Here is a 20518-nt window from a genome sequence, read left to right as displayed (position 1 = left end):
TCTGCCTCTCTCTCTCTCTGTCTTATGAATAAATAAATAAAATCTTAAAAAAAAAAAAAGAAATAGAAAACAGGAAAATAATCTGAAAATCAAACCAAAAGTTGGTTGTTTGGAAACATCAACAAAATTGACAAAACTTTAGCTAGATCAACCATGAAAAAAGAAGAAGAGACACAAATTATCAAAATCAGAACTGAGGGGACAGAAACATCAAATCACACTAAGATAGCTACAATAAAAATAGACAATAACAAGCGATGATGGGTAAGATGTAGAGCCAGTGGTCATAGTAACATTTAAGGCAGAAAGGAGATAAGGGCGCCTGGCTGGTTCAGTCAGTAGAGCATGCTAGAGCATGTGGTTCTTGATCTTGGGGTCATGAGTTCAAGGTCCCTATGGAAGTTGGAGAATAGAGTTTACTTAAAAAAAAAAAGAAAAAGGGCAGCCCAGGTGGCTCAGCGCTTTAGCACCTGTCTTCAGCCCAGGGCGTGATCCTGGAGTCCGAGGATCGAGTCCCATGTCGGGCTCCCTGCATGGAGCCTGCTTCTCCCTCTGCCTGTGTCTCTGCCTCTCTCTCTCTCTCTCTCTCTCTCTCTCTCTCTCTCCCTCCCCTGTGTATTCTCATGAATAAATAAATAAAATCTTTTAAAAATTTTTTTATTTATTTATGATAGTCACACAGAGAGAGCGAGAGAGGCAGAGACACAGGCAGAGGGAGAAACAGGCTCCATGCACCGGGAGCCCGATGTGGGATTCGATCCCGGGTCTCCAGGATCGCGCCCTGGGCCAAAGGCAGGCGCTAAACCGCTGCGCCACCCAGGGATCCCAATAAATAAAATCTTAAAAAAAAAAAAAGACAGAAAGGAAATATAATGTTCAAGAGTAATGAGCCAGGAAATAATAGGGAACCTTCCCAAGGAAGAAGAAGTAGTTTTGAATTAATAATGTCAGGATGGGGGCACCTGAGTGGCTCAGTTGGTTGGGCACCTTCCTTTAGATCAGGTCATGATCCCAGAGTCCTGGGATCAAGCCCTGAGATGGGCTCCCTGCTCAGTGAGGGGCCTGCTTCTGCCTCTCCCTCTTCCTGCAGCTCCCCCTACTTGTGCTCTCATGTTCTCTCTCTCTCTCTCTGTCACATGAAGTCTTTAAACAAAAATAAAAGCAGTCTCACTGAATTTGTCTGAAAAATTGCTACCCCAGGGGCAGCTGGCTGACTTTTCAGTGGAGTAAATGACTCTTGATCTTAGAGTTGTAAGTTTAGGTGTAGAGATTACCTAAAATCTTTTAAAAAATTGCAGGGGCACCTGAGTGACTCAGTCAGTTCAGTATCCAACTCTTGGTTTTTGCTCAGGTCTTGATCTTAGGGTCATGGGATTGAGCCCTGAGTGGAGCTCTGTGCTCAGCAAGGAGTCTGCTTAAAGATTCTGTCTCACCCACAGCATTCTTCCTCTTCCCACCCCCCAAATAAATAAATAAACAAACAAAATTTTTAAAGATTTCATTTATTCATTTGAGAGAGAGAGAGAGAGAGACAGAGCATGAACAGGGGAGAAGAGACAGAGGGAGAGGGAGAAGTCTACTCCCTGCTGAACAGGGAGCCTGATGCAGAGCTGGATCCTAGAACCCTAGGATCATGACCTGAGTCAAAGGCAGACACTCAACTGACTGAGTCACCCAGGCACCCCAAGATATTTTTTTAAACCAAAATATTTTTTTAGGTTTAATTAATTAATTTGTTTGTTTGTTTGTTTGTTTGACAGAGAGAGATAAAGTACAAGCAGTGGGAACAGCAGAGGGAGAGGGAGAAGCAGATTACACCTGAGCCAGGAGCTTGATGGAGGGCTTGATCCCAGGACCCTGGGATCATGACCTGAGCTAAAGGCAGATGCTTAACCACTGAGCTACCCAGATACCCCTAAAATATTTTTTTAAAGTTACAACCCCACCAAAGAGATAGAAAGAAGTGATTGTTATCTAAATTTTGTTAAAATAAATTTTATAATTTTTTTTGTTTTAGTATCAGTTTATTTTATTTTTTTAAAGATTTTATTTATTTATTCATGAAAGACACAGAGACAGAGAGAGAGGCAAAGACACAGGCAGAGGAGAAGCAGGCTCCATGCAGGGAGCCTGACGCGGGACTCGATGCTGGGACTCCAGGATCACGCACTGGGCTGAAGGCAGGTGCTAAACCACTGAGCCACCGGGCTGCCCTTAGCATTATTTTATTTTATTTATTTATTTATTTTTTTATTTTATTTTTTTCTTAGCATTAGTTTAAAGATAAAATTTTAATCCTAACCTTTTCTTTTTTTCTAATTACTACGATATTTTTGTTCCCTTCTTAATTTAGCCAAGCCAATTCTTTTTGAACTTATTTTTTTTTTTATATTTAAATCTGGAAGGATATTCCAAAAAAAATTACATAGAGTATACTTTATTTTCTCTTTTTTTTTCTCCTTTACCTTTTTTTAAATTAATAAATAGGTGCCTTTTTTTTTTTTTTTTTTTAGAATTAAGATTGTAAACTTTTTCAGATGCTGTATGTGGAATATCATTTGTCAACCTGCTTTTAAATTAGGGCTTAATTGGGTACAAACAGTATCTGATGCCAGGGGCACAGCCACACAGCAAAAGGCAGCCACACAGTCTCTACACCACTGTAAAGGTCCTCAAAGAAATCATGTTTCAAATGAAAAATCTCAGCAAGGATGGTTGAAAATCTGAATATTCATTATTCTTGACCTCGAATGGCATTGAACACATAATGGAACTCAGTAAATACTGGTTGGATGAATGGAGTCTAAGTGGAACCTACCCTAAATATAGTGTGTCTCATCCACAGTGCCCACTGAGGGTTCCTATTTCACCAGTTCCAGAGTGGGAGGCAAGCGAGGGATTATCAGGGAGCCGGCTGTCATGCTGCAGGGACCCGAGGATAATACTCTTCTGTTTGAGTCACGGTTTGAGAGCGGGAATCTGCAAAAAGCTGTCAGAGTGTGAGTAACAGGAATTTCCCAAAGGGGCAATACCTGGAGTGAGTGACACATTCTTTAGGAGTCATATTAGGAGTCAGGAGTGTTTTCAAGAAAAAGAGAGGTGGTGAGAAAAGGTCATGGGGATCAAGAATGGAATAATTGTGACTCATTCTCCCCCAGAGCACAGATTTATCTACATTGTTTTTTCTGCTTGTGAAAGAAATTAGTGCTCATTTACAATTTGTATTAATAGGGGCACCTGGCTGACTCAGCCAGTAGAGCGCCCAACTCTTGATCTCGGAGCCATGAGTTCAAGCCCCACTTGTAGGTAGCAATTACTGAAATAAATGAAATCCTTAAAAAGTTTTTTGTATTAACAAAAATGCATAACATTAAAAATATGAAGTCTTATAATCATACCTCCCCAGATTCAGCAACTGTTAATAGTTCAGTATATATGCAGTAATTTTCCCCCTTTTTCTGTGTATGTAACAAACAGAAATTACTCATTTTTTAAAATAAGATAATGGGGAACCCTGGGTGGCGCAGCAGTTTAGCGCCTGCCTTTGGCCCAGGTCGCGATCCTGGAGACCCGGGATCGAGTCCCACGTCGGGCTCCTGGTGCATGGAGCCTGCTTCTCCCTCTGCCTGTGTCTCTACCTCTCTCTCTCTCTCTGACTATCATAAATAAATAAAAAAATTTTTTAAAAATAAAAATAAAATAAGATAATGGTATGCATACTGTTTTACAAATTGCTTTTTGCTGGGATAGCTCAGGTGGCTCAGCAGTTTAGCGCTGCCTTCAGCCCAGGGCTCATGATCCTGGAGACCCGGGATCAAGTCCCATGTCTGGTTCCCCGCATGGAGCCTGCTTCTCCCTCTGCCTGTGTCTCTGCCTCTCACTCTCTCCTCTCTTTGTTTCTCATGAATAAATAAATAAAATCTTTTAAAAAATTGCTTTTTTGCCAATTGATAAATTTTACTTACTTTTAAAGATTTTTATTTATTTCTTTGAGAGAGAGAGAGCGCACAAGCAGAGGGGCGGGGCAGGGGGTAGAGGGAGAGGAAGAAGCAGACTCCTCACAGCAAGGAGCCCAAAGCAGGACTGGATCCCAGGACCCTGGGATCACGACCTGAGCTGAAGGCAGATGTTCAACCGACTGGGCCACCCAAGCGCCCACCAGTTAATAAATTTTAGATGTTTTCCTATAGTAGTACCACAGGTTTACGTCCTTATTTTTAACAATTCATATTATTCTATTTTATGGGTATTCCATATCTTATTTACCTTGCCTTCACTGATAGAAAATTAAGGTGTTTACTATTTTTTGTTTAAATTAATAGAATTAACATTCTTAGGATTTATATTTTTATCATTTATTTATTAAGATTTTTATTTATTTATTCATGAGAGACAGACAGAGAGACAGAGAGAAGCAGAGACCCAGGCAGAGGGAGAAGCAGGCTCCATGCAGGGAGCCTGATGCGGGACTCGATCCTGGGTCTCCAGCATCAGGCCCCAGGCTGAAGGTAGTGCTAAACTGCTGAGCCACCCAGGCTGCCCGCATTTATATTTTTAAATATTTGTGGTTTTACAGGATAAATTTTAGAAATAAATTTGGTAGGTCAAAGGGTTTGAATACTTTAAGTATCACTATTTTTTCCTAAACTGCCCTTGAACATGATTCCAGTTCCTGTCACTAGTGTGTGAGAGTGACTGTGTCCCAAGCTGGAATATTCATGAGTTGGAGGGAAAATAACAGCCTACTGTAATTTGCATTTCTTTATTTCTTTAAAGACCTTATTTATTTATCTGAGAGAGAGAAAAAGAGAGATAGAGCAGGCACGCACAAGCAGGAGGGAAGAGCAGGCTCCCCACTTAGCAGGGACCCAGATGCAGGATTCACTCCTAGGCCCCTGGGATCTGAGCTGAAGGTAGCCACTTAGCCAACTGAGCAACCCAGGCACCTCTGTAATTTGCATTTCTTGACTTAAGCTTGTGGGTGAGCATCTTTTCAGGATTTGGCATTTGTATTTCCTCTTCTGCACACTCATCCTTCTACTTTTCAATAAGGTGAATGCATTCCAGAAGTGCCCCCTCAATGATCAAAGGTACAATAACACCAGAGGTGGAGGGGTCTTCTCCACAGTGGTTACCTCCAGGATGTAGCCAATAGCCAACAGAGGGCTCTGGCTTTGCTGCTGTTCAGGGAAATGTACTGAAGTGCTACTGAACACTCCAGAGAGATACTAAGAAGCTCACAGAGCTTCCAAACACCCCAAGTAAACTTTCTTTACCCAAATTTCTTTTTTTTTTTTTATTATAAATTTATTTTTTATTGGTGTTCAATTTGCCAACATATTTACCCAAATTTCTACCAGCCTAATAGTGTAAGTTGGGGAACTATGTAAATTAGAAAATTAATAGTTGATGTAGTAGGCTTTCCGGTTGTAATAAGATCTATTTTTGCCAGGGGGAAACAATGCACTTTTTGGATTTGTTTTTTGAGAGAGGGATGTGGGGTTACAGAGATACTCTTCTATTTTCTCCATTGCAGAGATACCTATGAGTATGAACTCACCTTGCGAACTGACCTCTACACAAACAAACACACTCAGTGGTTTTATTTTCGTGTTCAGAACACTAGAAAAGATACTACCTACCGCTTCACCATTGTCAACTTGCTAAAACCCAAGAGCCTTTATACTGTAGGGATGAAGCCACTCATGTACTCCGAGCTGGATGCCAACACCCACAACATTGGCTGGAGGCGAGAAGGAAATGAAATCAGGTACTATAAGAACAACACAGATGATGGACAGCAGCCCTTTTACTGTCTCACGTGGACCATTCAGTTTCTGCACGACCAGGACACTTGCTTCTTCGCACACTTCTACCCCTATACGTACACTGACTTGCAATGCTACCTGCTGTCAGTGGCGAACAACCCGGTGCAGTCTCAGTTCTGCAAGCTTCGAACATTATGCAGGAGCCTCGCTGGGAACACCGTCTACCTGCTCACCATCACCAACCCATCCCGGACCCCTCGAGAGGCAGCTGCGAAGAAAGCTGTGGTCTTGAGCGCCAGAGTCCACCCTGGAGAAAGTAATGGCTCTTGGATCATGAAAGGCTTTTTGGACTTCATCCTTAGCAACTCCCCAGATGCCCAGCTCCTCAGGGATATCTTTGTCTTCAAAGTAGTTCCTATGTTAAATCCAGATGGAGTGATTGTGGGGAATTACCGGTGTTCGCTGGCCGGAAGGGACCTGAACAGGCATTACAAAACCATTCTGAAGGAGTCTTTCCCTTGCATCTGGTACACCAGGAACATGGTCAAAAGGTGAGCCCCTTTGTCTGTTGATCTTCTTTGAACGCCGGGTGGGAGGGCTCTTCTCATGTAGGACTCCGGGCGGGGCTTGGGAGACCATCTTTACCATTCTGTTTGCAGTTATATGGGTGTGTTCAGTTTCAAATTTTTAAGTCCTGTTTCATCTTTGGGTTGAAGCTGAACATGCCACATTTCAGCCAGAGGCATTTAAGTCAGAGAAGTTCATAGGCCTTCATCATGAAGCATGTATAGTAATAATAATAGTACCTAACAATTAGGCAGTGTTTGTATAGAGGGGGCAGGCAATATTCTCAGTGCTTTACACATGGGACCCATGTAGAGGTTGAGCCTTCACGTTAAACCTCTGACCGTAGGCACAGTCAGTATCCCCAGTATGTGAGTGGTGAGGAAATTAAGGCCCCAGAAGGTCAAGCAACTTGCCCAGGTCATAGAGCCAAATAGTGGCAGAGTAGATGTTTGAACACAGGCTCTCAGGTTCCAGAGTCTGAGTTCTTTATTGCCTCTTGTAGTGCCTCTCGTAGAGAAAGAATAGTAAATAAATCAGTTCATATTTTCCAAGCCTGTGTGAAAGCAGTTGAAGGCTATGATGTAATGGCACCCATCTTACAGGGAATGGAACCACAGCATAGAAGAATCTGTGGGTGCACACCCCCAATAACCAGATCTGTGTGAAAGGGTGGGAGTTGTGTTGGGCTTTCAGGCTAACTGGCTAAGAGCACGTACTTGGGAGTCGGACAGGCCTGGCTTTGAGACCTGGTGTCACTACTGGCTGGTTCTATGACCTTGGAAGTGATTGTACCTCTCTGCGCTTCAGCCTTCCTGTCTGTGGAGTAGGGCTAGGCTCATCTGCCCAGGTGTTTAACTGTGAGGATTAAAGGAGAGGATCTGTGTCACCTGCTCGGCACAGTGCCCTGAACGTTTTATGTGTCATTACTGTCATCCTCTTCATGCTATCATCATCATTATGGAGAAGGTGACCATGTTTGGAAGACTGAGTAGGTGCCCTGGGTGAGGAGGAGACCAAGGAACTGAGCCTTACAGGAACTGGCCCCAGAAATTCAGGAACCCAGGCTTTCTCTGTTTCTCTTTTTCATTCTGACACTTAACAGCCTTTCTACTTCTGTCCCTCTTTCCCCAGGTCTGCCCCAGGGTGGGCTTTCTTTCAATAGATTTCTTCCACTTCCTTGTCAGCTTACACAAGGCCTACCCACCACACCCTTCCACATCAGGACGTTTTCATTTCAAGTACCTGGCTGGCAGTGGCGAGGAGTGCTGGTAGCATGTTGCTTGAGGGTGGGGGTATGCAATGGCTGAGGGTGGAGATAGGGTCCTTTGAAGGGGTTGACATTTATTTTGTTTTATTTTATTTTATTTTTTATTTTATTTTATTTTTTTAAGATTTTATTTATTCATGATAGTCACAGAGAGAGAGAGAGAGAGAGAGAGGCAGAGACACAGGCAGAGGGAGAAGCAGGCTCCATGCAGGAAGCCCGACACGGGATTCGATCCCGGGTCTCCAGGATCGCGCCCTGGGCCAAAGGCAGGCGCAAAACCGCTGCGCCACCCAGGGATCCCTGACATTTTTTTTAGAGGGAAGGCAGCAACCACATATTTATTAAGGTAGAAACTATAAAAGGTCCTTGATTATTTCATGCACGTGGATGTCCACTGAGTCCTTTGTTTACCCCTCTCAATAGACTTCTGGAAGAAAGGGAGGTTCTCTTGTACTGTGATTTCCATGGCCACAGCCGCAAGAATAATATCTTCTTGTATGGCTGTAAAAACAACGATCGCAAGTACTGGCTTCATGAGCGCGTCTTTCCTTTAATGTTAAGCAAAAACGCACCAGATAAGGTAAGCACATAAGGTAATTATCCATCCACTGCCTAAGGAAGAATTCACTGCATCCTATATGCCACTTTGCATCTCTTTTCAAGGTGAACCTTGAAAACTTGTTGCACAAAAGAAGCCAGACCCAAAAGGCCATATTTTTGTGATTCTATGAAATGTTCAGAAGATGCAAATCTGTAGAGACAGAGAGTCCTTTAGTGGTTGCCTTTGGTGCGGAGTGGGAGGGTGGCATCACTGCTGAGAGATGCTGGGTTTCTTTTGGGAGATAATGAAAATGTCTAAACTTAGATTGTGGTGATGGCTGCTCAACTCTGTGAATTGTGAAAAGAATGAATTTTATGGTATGTGAATTGTATCTCAATAAAGAGGGGGAGGTAGACGGAGAGAGAATCCTTTTTTTTTTTTTAAAGATTTTATTTATTTATTCATGAGAGACACGGGGGGAGAGAGAGAGAGAGAGAGAGGCAGAGACACAGGCAAAGGGAGAAGCAGGCTCCATGCAGGGAGCCTGATGTGGGACTCGATCCCGGGACTCCAGGATCACGCCCAGGGCCGAAGGCGGCACCAAACCGCTGGGCCACTGGGGCTGCCCCTGGGAGACAGAATCTTAAGCAGGATCCATGCTGAGCCTGATGCAGGGATCGATCTCACAATCCTGAGATCATGACCTGAGCTCAAATCAAAAGTCAGATGCTTAACCGATTGAGCCATCCGGGTGCCCCAGGGATCTCTCTCTCTCTTTCTTTCCTTTCTTTCTTTCCTTTTTTCTTTTCTTTTCTTTTCTTTTCTTTTCTTTTCTTTTCTTTTCTTTCTTTCTTTCTTCTTTTTTTTTTATATTTTATTTATTCATGAGACAGAGAGAGAGAGAGGGGCAGAGACACAGGCAGAGGGAGAAGCAGGCTTCATGCAGGGAGCCTGATGTGGGACTTGATCCCAGGACTCCAGGATCACGCCCTGGGCCAAAAGCAGGCACTAAACTGCTGAGCCACCCAGGGATCTCTTTCTTTAAATAAAATGACACCCAAATAATGTGTCTTGTAAAAAAAAATACATAAAAAATTTTAAAAATGATGTTCAGAACCCAGTATCTAAAACAATTAAAAGCAGAGCTGTACTCATTGAAGACAGATAGAGGGCTTGGAATCTTGCCTAGTTGGCCTCGTCAGTCCTTGTGTCAGGAATGCCCGAGGCTCCTCAGTAGAACCCCTGGATTCCAGGGTGCAGAAATTAAAAACCACTAGGTGGAAACATACCTTCCAACTGTAAAGCATTTTCAGCAGGATAAGATAGGTTGGGATGAGTGCCAAGTATATGTTACAAACCTCAATAAGGAAAGAGGGTTGAGTGGTCATGAAAGACAATGGAGCATATTGAACTCCGAGCTGAGAACAGTAAGTCAGAGGGAGTGAGAGTTCCGGGCAGAGATTACAGGGGTGAGGCATACGTCAACCATAAATAGAGGATAAACTCAGCTGGATCCAAAGACTCAAGTTGGGGAAGAATAGAAAATAAATCTTAGAAAAGTTGGCCAGTGTCTTGAATGCCAAAGTAAGCCAGCATTCCCAAATAGGAGTTCAAGGAACCCTAGTCCTTGAAAATGTCCCTGGGAAAGATGGGGAAGGGAAAAAGGGGACCCAGGGAGTAAGAAGTAGAATGTGTACTCTCTCTCCTTTGGAGACTCACAGTCTACAATAACATATTAAATGCTCTGAGAAGTCCTGCACAAGAAGTCTGTGTAATTTTGTTCACCCTTCATCCTCCTGACTAACATGACCACAGAACTCATTTTCTCTTCTGTAAAACCTGTTAACATCCTGTAGAATTACTATTTTAAGGAGCATACTTTAGGAAATAATACCTGGACTGCCAGGAAACCATTCTTGTATCATATAAATGAATCTTAGACATCTTACATTTGCCAGTTTAGGTTTAACAGAGGCTTTTGGTTTCTCTTTAGTTCTCTTTTCAGAGTTGTAACTTTAAGGTGCAAAAGTGCAAGGAAGGAACAGGCCGAGTTGTGATGTGGCGCATGGGGATCCTGAATAGCTACACCATGGAATCTACCTTTGGGGGGTCCACCCTGGGTAAGTTCTCTTTTTTTTTTTTTTTTTTAATTTTTATTTATTTATGATAGTCACACAGAGAGCGAGAGAGGCAGAGACACAGGCAGAGGGAGAAGCAGGCTCCATACACTGGGAGCCCGACGTGGGATTCAATCCCGGGTCTCCAGGATCGCGCCCTGGGCCAAAGGCAGGCACTAAACCGCTGCGCCACCCAGGGATCCCAGTTCTCTTGCATATCGTAGGTCAGCATGACAAGGGGAAGCCAAGCAAAGTACAGAGGGCATGAAATCCCTTTGAGTGCTGGAGAGATGATTGACCTACAGGATTTTCTTAACTGCTCCTTATGCTGAATTTGACCAGTGTAAATATGAGTGTGAAATGTAATCCTTGCTGGGGCAGTAGAGCAAAGTGGTTGCTGGGGACCTAGAATCAGGCAGATCCGGGTTTGAATTTCAGCTCCATTTACAAGTTGTGTGATCCTGGTGCAGTTACTTAACTCTTTTTTTTTTTTTTAATTAACTCTTCAAACCTCATTTTTTTTAACTGTCAGTAATAGGTAATAATACCTGCATTATAGGTACTACCTAATGAGATAATGCACATAAAGCCCTTGGCACAGTGCCTACCACAGATGAACTCATTAAGATTTAATAAGAAATGTTTATGGATTTTTTTTTCAGGTAATAAAAGAGATACTCACTTTACCATTGAGGATCTAAAGTCTCTAGGTTATCATGTTTGTGACACTCTTCTGGATTTCTGTGATCCCGACCGAACCAAGGTAAAAATGGACTTTCAAGAAATGTGGTGATGGGGGCACCTGGGTAGCTGAGTCAGTTAAGCATCTTCCTTCAGCTCAGGTCATGATCCTAGGGTTCCGGGATCAAGCCCCATGTCAGACCCCCTGCTCAATGGGGAGCCTGCTTCTCCCTCTCCTCTCCACTTGTGCTCTCTGTTGCTATCTCTGTCCCTCTTTCAAATAAATAAAATAAAATAAATAAAATAAAATAAATAAAATAAATAAAATAAAATAAAATAAATAAAATTAAATAAATAAATAAATAAAAATAAAATAAAATAATAAAATAAAATAAAATAAAATAAAAAATAAAAACACCCTGCAGGTCTACTGTTATTTTTTTTTAATTTATTTATTTATGATAGTCACAGAGAGAGAGAGAGAGAGAGGCAGAGACACAGGCAGAGGGAGAAACAGGCTCCATGCACTGGGAGCCCAATGTGGGATTTGATCCTGGGTCTCTAGGATCGCGCCCTGGGCCAAAGGCAGGCGCCAAACCGCTGCACCACCCAGGGATCCCCTACTGTTAAAAAAAAAAGAAGAAGAAGAAAAGAAATGTGGTAATGCTACTGTGATCAGTTGCACTGGGTCTCAGCCCAGTGAGATTATAGATGGTTTTTATTTTCCTCTTAATATCATTCTGAAGTTTTTATAATCAATAAAAGTAAGAAAACCCCCGAGCCTGCATACTCTCAGCAAATGCCAAGACCTCATAACTCACCAAGAAGGTAGAAGCCTTCATGCCAACTATCCATCAGCACATACTCCCTCACTTTGCCTTTCAGAAAAGCAGGAGTCCTTTCTCACTTCCAAAACTGACCCTGCCAGCTTTTGTGCACCTGCCAGCTCCCCAGCCATGCCCCTCCCCCCGACGTCTTGCCTCATTCATTCTTTCCTCCTTTTTCTGTGTCCTCAGTGTTTTCGTCTTCTTACTTCTTCCCCTAAACTGCACATGTTCTCAGGCTGCCCCTATCCTGACTCATGCACAGGTTTCCTTCTGTCTCATTTCTCTAACAGAGAGTCAGGATGGTATTTCTATTTCCCTTCATCACTCAGCTTCTTAAAAGGGAGTCTGTGCTCATGGGCTTGATCTAACTCTTCTCCTATGTCCCCTCTCAGTTGGGGCACTGGGGACATGTGATATGTACTGCTCTGGGTGCAACTTTTCACCTGTTTAATGAAATATTTATTTATTTATTTATTTATTTATTTATTTATTTATTTATTTATTTATTTAAGATTTTATTCATTCATTTGACAGAGAAAGAAAGCACAAGAAGGAAGAGCAGCAGGCAGAGGGAGAAGGAAAAGCAGGTCCCTTGCAGAGCAGGGAGCCTGATGCAGGGCTAGATCCCAGGACCCTGGGATCATGACCTGAGCTGAAGGCAGACACTTAACTGACCGAGCCACCCAAGTGCCCCAATAAAACATATTTAAAGGAGAATTTGACCACAGCATGGCCTGTTAAATCACATCTGCCATAGGCCAAAATCTGAATAACACTATTCTAATGTTTCCTTCCTTGCAATTCAAAAAAATAAAATAAATTAGACCTCTGCATTATTTACTATCGCTGATAGCCAGGGGAAAGTGCCTAAAGCAGTGTTCACTAATGTTCTGCCCTAGAAACACGTTTACTACAGTGCATATAATTTATGTTAACATGTCCTTACTAGCAGAGGTGACAGCCTGCTCATCTTTTATGTCCCCAGCAATAAATAAAGTGCCTTTCAGCATATACTGAGTAAAATGCTTGGTAAAAAAAATTAATGAATAAACATAAATACTCTTTTTTTCACTCCCACAGTTCATGCAGTGTCTAGCAGAGCTTAAAGAGCTCTTAAAACAGGAGATCCATAAGAAATTCAATGAACTTGGACAAGATATGGATTTAGAAGGAAATTGGAGTGACATCTCTTTGTCTGACATTGAATCCAGGTAACTTCATTTCAGAGAAGAACCAGAGAAGTTCAATTGTTTTTTATTTGTTTTCATTTGCTCCGCTGTCATTGGTTTTGAACCTCAGGTGCACAATATTGATTAAATCACAGCACGCTTAATATATTTCATTTCTTCAATAACTATATACTGAGTGCCTGTTCTTTGACAGCCTCATTTCTCGGTTAAGAAAGTGGGCAGGCAGTATGTCTAGGGCCCTTAGGCAATTGTAAAGCCTTTGTCTTTTACTCCAAGGGATACGGAAAGCCTGTGGAAGGTTTTAAGTAGAGAAGAGTCATGTTCTGACTTGGGTTTTAGTTTCAGTAGGAATACCTTGGTTGCTATGTGGAAAATAGATTGCAGAGAGGAAGGATGTAAGCAGGGACATTCATTAGGAGCCTCGTGCAATAGTACAAGTAAATATAGATGGTGGTCTAGACTTGAGTAGTTATAGTGGTTAGGGGTAGATGTAGATGGTAGGGGTAATTCTAGATGTATTTTGAAATTTCAAACCTTAGGATTTTCTTATGGATTGGATATGGAGCATGAGAGAAGGAGAATGAGTCCATAATTGGTTGGATAGAGTTGCTCACTGAGATGGAGAAGACCAACGGGGTGGAAAAGGTTGGGGAGTGGTGAAGATCTGGAGGCTAGTGTTGGACATGTTCAGTCAGAGACATCTATTAGAATCTTTTTTTTTTTAATTTTTTTTAAATTTTTATTTATTTATGATAGAGAGAGAGAGAGAGGCAGAGACACAGGAGAGGGAGAAGCAGGCTCCATGCACCGGGAGCCTGACATGGGACTCGATCCCGGGTCTCCAGGATCACGCCCTGGGCCAAAGGCAGGCGCCAAACCGCAACGCCACCCAGGGATCCCAACATCTATTAGAATCTTAATGGAGATATTGGATGGGTAATTGAATATATGAGTTTGAGTTCAGTGGAGAGGTCAGATAGTTATCACTGGATGGATGATATTTAAACCTTAAGACTAGGAGTGGCTGGGTGGCTCAGTCGGTTAAGCATCCAACTCTTGGTTTTGGCTCAGGTCATGATCTCAGGGTTGTAAGGTCGAACCCCTCGTCAGGCTCCACACTCAGTGCAGAGTCAGCTTGAGATTCTCTCCCTCTGCCCTTTTCCCTGCTCGCATGCACGGTCTCTCTCTCAAATAAATTAATAAAATTAAAAATAAATAAATAAAAAGACTAGATGAGATTCCAAGGCGTAAGTGCAGATAGGACAAAGAGGAGGTCTAGGTCGAAACTGAGTATCATAGCTCTAAGAGATCACAGAGATAAGGAGGAGCCAGCAAATGAGGTAAAAAATCCAAGACCCCATAGTGACTTCCAGGCTATAGGATCTAGCCACTTGATACCTTATAATCTCTACCCTCACCCTCTCATACACTGCTGCAGCTACACTTGCCTTCTTACTCTTCTTCGGACTCACCAGGCCCTCTTCTGTCTCAGGGCCTTTTTTTTTTTTTAAAGAATTATTTATTTATTTATTTATTTATTTATTTATTTATCTATCTGTTTGTTTATTTATTTATTCATTCATTCATTCATTCATTCATTCATAGAGACACACAGAGAGAGAGAGAGGCAGAGACACAGGCAGAGGGAGAAGCAGGCTCCCTGCAAGGAACCTGATGCGGGACTTGATCCTGGGTCTCCAGGATCACGCCCTGGGCTGCAGGTGGCACTAAACCGCTGCACCACCGGAGCTGCCCTGTCTCAGGGCCTTTACACTAGCTCTTCCGCCAGATACCTACATGGCTCATTCCTCCCCTCCTTCAAGTCTTTGTTTCAGTGTCAACTTTGTCAATGTGGCCTACCCTAGTTACTCTAATACGGCCACTTGCTCTCCTGCCTTTGTCTTCCTGCCATTCATTCCCTATCCCCCTGCAGTGCTCTAGCATTTTATCACCTCCAGTCCTTCTATGTTATTTCCATCTTTATGGAGTTTACTATGTATTATCTGTTTCCCCCTATGGATGTAGGTTCCACAAGGTCAGAGATCTTTATTTTGTTCACCTTTGTATCTCATGCATCTAGAACAGTTACCCAGCACATAGGGAGAGCTCAATAAATATATTTATTGAATTAATTTCACTTGTAGGATCTCAGCCCCACCCTCATAATCTCCACAACTATTTTAGGAAGTCCCCAGGTGGGTGGGTATCTCACAAGTGTGCAAGAACACCTTCTACTCTAGCTTACTGGCCAGAGTGCCTCAAGCCTGCCCCAGTGCCCTCAGTTGGATCTCTGGGCTATGCTGTAGACTGTAGTGGACAGGGCAAAGGGGATGGCTCTCCCTCCTACTCTATGTGGCACATTAACTTCCGGACCCTAAAGCAGTTCTACTGCCTGCGTCTCCCAAATGTCTCCATAGGAACCTTAAATCAGGCCGGGCGGTGTGCCCAGTCACCATGTTGCCTTTTCCTCTCTCCCAGAATTCTCTGCCTAGCTCTCCATGACTGCCACACAAACCACTCTCACTTTCAGCCTCAAAAACAAAAAGCCCGGGATCCCTGGGTGGTACAGCGGTTTGGCGCCTGCCTTTGGCCCAGGGCGCGATCCTGGAGACCCGGGATCGAATCCCACGTCGGGCTCCCAGTGCATGGAGCCTGCTTCTCCCTCTGCCTATGTCTCTGCCTCTCTCTCTCTCTCTTTCCCCGTGTGTGACTATCATAAATAAATTTAAAAAAAATTAAAAAACAAACAAACAAAAAAACAAAAAGCCCCTGCCTGTTGACTCATTAGTATAGAGCCCAGGGGGAGTCAACTCAGAAACAGGAAGTCTACATTCTAGCTGGCTCAGCAGGGTGCTCTGATATATTTAGTTAAGAATGATTGAAACCAGTTTGTCAGTGTCTGCATCAGGAAACCATCTATCACAGCCTCCATGGGGCTCCACCTGTCCACTCCCACCATGACACAGAAAAGCAGACTGTGAGTGTCCAGGCCTAGCTTCAGTGTGCCTTCCTTATGTGTGCACCTACACGGTCGTCAACATTTTCTGGGACACACTGCATCTAATGCTCTTACCCTGTTCATTAAAGTTTTCTGTTTTCTCCCAAAGGTACTTCAGAGACTATTATCTGGAGGCCTCAAAGGCTACTCTTTAGACTAGAAAAGGCTTTTGAGGACAGGGAATTGGGAGTGAGATCAGAGAAGAGAGGGCTATCTTCCCGCTGTCTTACTGTCGGGTTCCGCATTGTGTACCGAACAGAGGGAGGGGGAGCATGAACAGGATGAAAGGCCTGAGCAAAAGGATGGTTTGAAATGCCGTCTTGTCCCAGGGGATCTGAATTTTGTGCCTAAGACATTTTTTAATATATGGAGGCCAGGTGGTAGAGCGCAGTTCCCAATTCTAGCCAGCCACACCCCAGGAAAGAGGAAAATGTAATGTGACACTTGAACAATGGATGTGATGAAGGCAGCAAGGATGGATTATCTGAGCCCTAGGCCTTGCAGGAAAGGGGCAGACCATTTGTGGGGGAAGACTGTAGATCAGTCTGGACATGCATCCACAACCTTTGAAGCAGGAATTGGGATAATGAAAGCAATTCTTGGTCTCTGACCTATGGATATCTTGTTATCAAATAGGTTTATGTGTATATTCAATACAGTTTTAAAGAGCACTTGGTAGGATCCTTGTTCTCTGAACTGGTCCTGGCCAGACGGAACAAATGAAACAAGCCATGCTTCCAAACAAATCACAGTACCCCGGTATTCTCTAGGACTACACAATAAGAATCTTCCAGTCTCTTACAGTCACTGCCAAGGGCAGCTTTGCCCACCTGGCCAGTTATTTTGCCACATTAATTGCAAACTCCTTGGGGGCAGGAGTCTTTCACATTCATCACTGTGCTTGATGCACTGCCTGGCATGCAATACATGTTCAGAATGAATGAAGAGGGCAGCCCAGGTGGCTCAGCGGTTTGGCACAGCCTTCGGCCCAGGACGTGATCCTGGAGACCCGGGATCAAGTCCCATGTCGGGCTCCCTGCATGGAGCCTGCTTCTCCCTCTGCCTATGTCTATGCCTCTCTCTCTCTCTCTCTCTCTCTCTCTCTCTGTGTGTGTCTCTCATGCATAAATAAATAAAATATCTTTTTAAAAGATTTAATTAATTTATTTAAAGATTTTATTTATTTATGCATGAGAGACACACACAGAGAGAGAGGCAGAGACACAGGCAGAGGGGAAGCAGGCTCCATGCTAGGAGCCCAACACGGGACTTGATCCTGGGACTCCAGGATCGTGCCCTGGGCCAAAGGCAGGCGCTAAACTGCTGAGCCATCCAGGGATCCCCCCCCCCAAAATCTTTAAAAAAAAAAAAAAAAAAAAACAGAATGAATGAAGAACACATGCTAGTCAAGAATTCTTAGTCATTGAAACCCAGGCATTGAGGGCAAAGCAGACTGGATATCCTAACTCCATGCTGCTGGTCTGGTGGTTGTTATCCTTCCTAGACATTACTAACAGATATTTTCCTTTCCTCCTTCCTTTTGGAAACAGCACCAGTGGTTCTGACAGTTCCCTCTCAGATGGTCTCCCTGTTCACCTATTGAGCATGGCAGATGAGGTAAGATGGTACAGACTCACACCCAGGAAGTAGCAGCCTTAAGGAAAGGATGATCCTCCTGGGTAATTCCTGGTGGAATGTTCCAACTAAAATCTGTAGAAGGGACTCCTGGGTGGCTCAGTGGTTGAGCATCTGCCTTCTGCTCAGGGCGTGATCCCGGGGTCCTGGGATCAAGTTCCGCATCAGTCTCCCTGCAGGGAGCCTGCTTCTCCCTCTGCCTCTGTCTCTGCCTCTCTCTGTGTGTCTCTCATGAATAAATAAGTAAAATCTTTTATTTATTTTTAATTTTTTTTAAAGATTTTATTTATTCATTCATGAGAGAGAGAGAGGCAGAGACACAGGGAGAGAGAGAAGCAGGCTCCATGCAGGGAGCCCGATGTGGGACTCGATCCCAGGTCTCCAGGATCACGACCCTGGGCTGAAGGCGTCACTAAACCGCTGAGCCACCCAGCCTGCCCAGTAAAATCTTTTTTAAAAAATCTGCAAAAAATATAGCAACAGTATCAAACCTGGTTACCCTACCCTAGAGTCTGTCATTTTGTCCTCTATAACTTTCCTTTTAAAAAATCTAGGGAAGGGCAGCCCAGGTGGCTCAGTGGTTTAGCGCCGCCTTCAGCCCAGGGCCTGATCCTGGAGACCCAGGATCAAGTCCCATGTCAGGCTCCCTGCATGGAGCCTGCTTCTCCCTCTGCTTGTGTCTCTGACTCTCTTTCTTTTTTTTTTAAAAAAAATATTTTTTAAAGATTTTATTTATTCATAAGAGACACACAGAGAGAGAGAGAGACACAGGCAGAGGGAGAAGCAGGCTCTGCGGGGAGCCTGACGTGGGACTCAATCCAGGGATCCCCGGATCACGCCCTGGGCTGAAGGTGGCGCTAAACCTCCGAGCCACCAGAGCTGCCCTCTGCCTCTTTCTCTCTCTCTCTCTCTCTCTCTGTCTCTCTCTCTCTGTCTCTCATGAATAAATATATAAAATCTTAAAAAAATAAAAATAAAAATAAAATAAAAATCTAGGGAAAATCTAAGGGAAAAAATGTGAAGACTCCATGTTTATTAGAAAGTTAACTAAAACGAGAAAAAGAGTTTAACTAAAAGTGAAAACCATCTTAAGAGAGGTTGTTAAAAATTACTCATAATTATTTATTTAAGATTTTATTTTTATATTCGTATCTCTACACCTAACATGGGGCTCGAAATCACCACCTCAAGATCAAGAATTGCATGCTCCACCCAGGCGCCCTGATGCATACTTTTTAAAGAAGTGTGTAGTTGTAGATAGTTTTTTATACTTCCGTATATTAATTTTTTTTGCTCCATCTTGTTCACAGACTTTTTCTTGTGTAAATGATATAAGAGCTTTAGAAACAGCAAAATATTTGTTGTGGTTCATTATGCACATGATTTCCTAGTTGCATTAAGAAATATCTCCATCATAAATTGAGATTAAGGCTGTGTCAGGGGCAGCCCTGGTGGCGCAGTGGTTTAGCGCCGCCTGCAGCCCAGGGTGTGATCCTGGAGACCCGGGATCACATCCTATGTCGGGCTCCTTGTGTGGAGCCTGCTTCTCCCTCTGCCTGTGTCTCTGCCTCTCTCTCTCTGTGTATCTCATGAATAAGTAAAATATTAAAAAAAAAAAAAAAAAAAAAGGCTGTGTCAGGTGGAGCCAGCCAGATCAGATTAGACCCTATAATGTTTTTTTTTTTAATATTTTCTTTATTTATTCATGAGCAACACAGAGAAAGAGAGAGAGAGAGAGAGGCAAAGATACAGGCAGAGGGAGGAGCAGGCTCCATGTGGGGAGCCTGACGTGGGACTTGGTCCCGGGTCTCCAGGATCACACCCTGGGCTGCAGGCGGCACTAAACCGCTGTGCCACAGAGGCTGCCCACTATAATGTTTTCAAGCTGGATTTATAACAATATCGATATAAGCTTCATCCCAGCATAGGTCTCTGGATAATTAGTCCTTAGCCTCATTTGCTTAATTATTAAAGCCACCTTGTGGTCAGAGCCAAATGGGACGCCTGGGTGGCTCAGCAGTTGAGCATCTGCCTTTGGCTCAGGGCGTGATTCCGGAGTCCTGGGATTGAGTCCCACATCAGGCTCCCCAGAGGGGAGCTTCTCCTTCTGCCTGTGTCTCTGCCTGCCTCTCTGTGTTTCTCATGAATAAATAAATACAATCTTTAAAAACATTTTTTTAATCTTTTTCCTTTTTTTTTAGAGAGAAAGAGAGTGTGAGGAGATGGGGAAGGGTCAGGGGAGAGCCAGAGGGAACAGGAGAGAGAAACTTAGCCAGGCTCCTCCACACCCAGCACAAAGCCTAACAAGGGGTTCAATTCCACAACCCTGAGATCATGACCTGAACCGAAATCAAGAGTTAGACACTTAACTGACTGGGCCACCCAGGCACTCCAACCAAACTGAATCTTTTAACCACAAACCTGATAATATTATATGTACCTGACATTATTGCCGTAAGTAATCTGGCTTCATATTGTAAAACACAGATATTTGGTTACTAGTGTAACTGCCCCTCTGGCAGTATATCTATTCTAGAGGGATTTGGAATGTTAAATGGGGAGTGGACTCTGCTAAGGAGGTAACTGAACTGTTTGCTCTCCAAACCAGCAGCAGTTCAGCACCATGAGGACCTCCATACTGGGCTAGCCATCGTGTCTTGAGTGTTGTGTGAAAGACTGTTCCATGTGGTGGGCGTACCTCGGGAATCCTCAGTGACTACTTTCTCTATGCTTTCTGGAATAGGTGAATCAAAAGAAGAAGATGTATAAGAAGAAGAAAAAGAAGCCACTTCGGACTAGGAAACAGCGAAATGAACAGTATCAGAAAAATAATTTGATGCGGGAGTTAAAGTTAATAGAAGATGCCCCGGTAAGAAGGCTCTGTTGCCCACTTCTGCTGTCTGGTTAAAGAGCATTCCATGGAGGGA

The 20518-nt window shown here is 43.4% G+C and overlaps 1 protein-coding gene across 11 annotated transcripts in view; it reads left to right on the top strand.

The window, feature by feature from the left end:
• Window positions 1–20518, top strand: part of AGBL2 (AGBL carboxypeptidase 2) — a 43720-nt gene that overhangs the window by 17014 nt on the left and 6188 nt on the right. For all 11 annotated transcript variants that reach the window (XM_072790755.1, XM_072790750.1, XM_072790754.1 and 8 more), the window contains 8 exons: window positions 2846–2999; window positions 5537–6319; window positions 8026–8182; window positions 10137–10263; window positions 10923–11023; window positions 12849–12979; window positions 17507–17573; window positions 20335–20460. In XM_072790755.1, coding sequence (XP_072646856.1) covers window positions 2846–2999; window positions 5537–6319; window positions 8026–8182; window positions 10137–10263; window positions 10923–11023; window positions 12849–12979; window positions 17507–17573; window positions 20335–20460 — 1646 coding nt within the window. The remainder of the gene's footprint in view (window positions 1–2845; window positions 3000–5536; window positions 6320–8025; window positions 8183–10136; window positions 10264–10922; window positions 11024–12848; window positions 12980–17506; window positions 17574–20334; window positions 20461–20518) is intronic.

Source organism: Canis lupus, chromosome 21 (genome assembly GCF_048164855.1).
Source record: "Canis lupus baileyi chromosome 21, mCanLup2.hap1, whole genome shotgun sequence".
In the NCBI taxonomy this organism is placed as follows: domain Eukaryota; kingdom Metazoa; phylum Chordata; class Mammalia; order Carnivora; family Canidae; genus Canis; species Canis lupus.
This window is presented reverse-complemented; position numbering and strand designations above follow the sequence as displayed.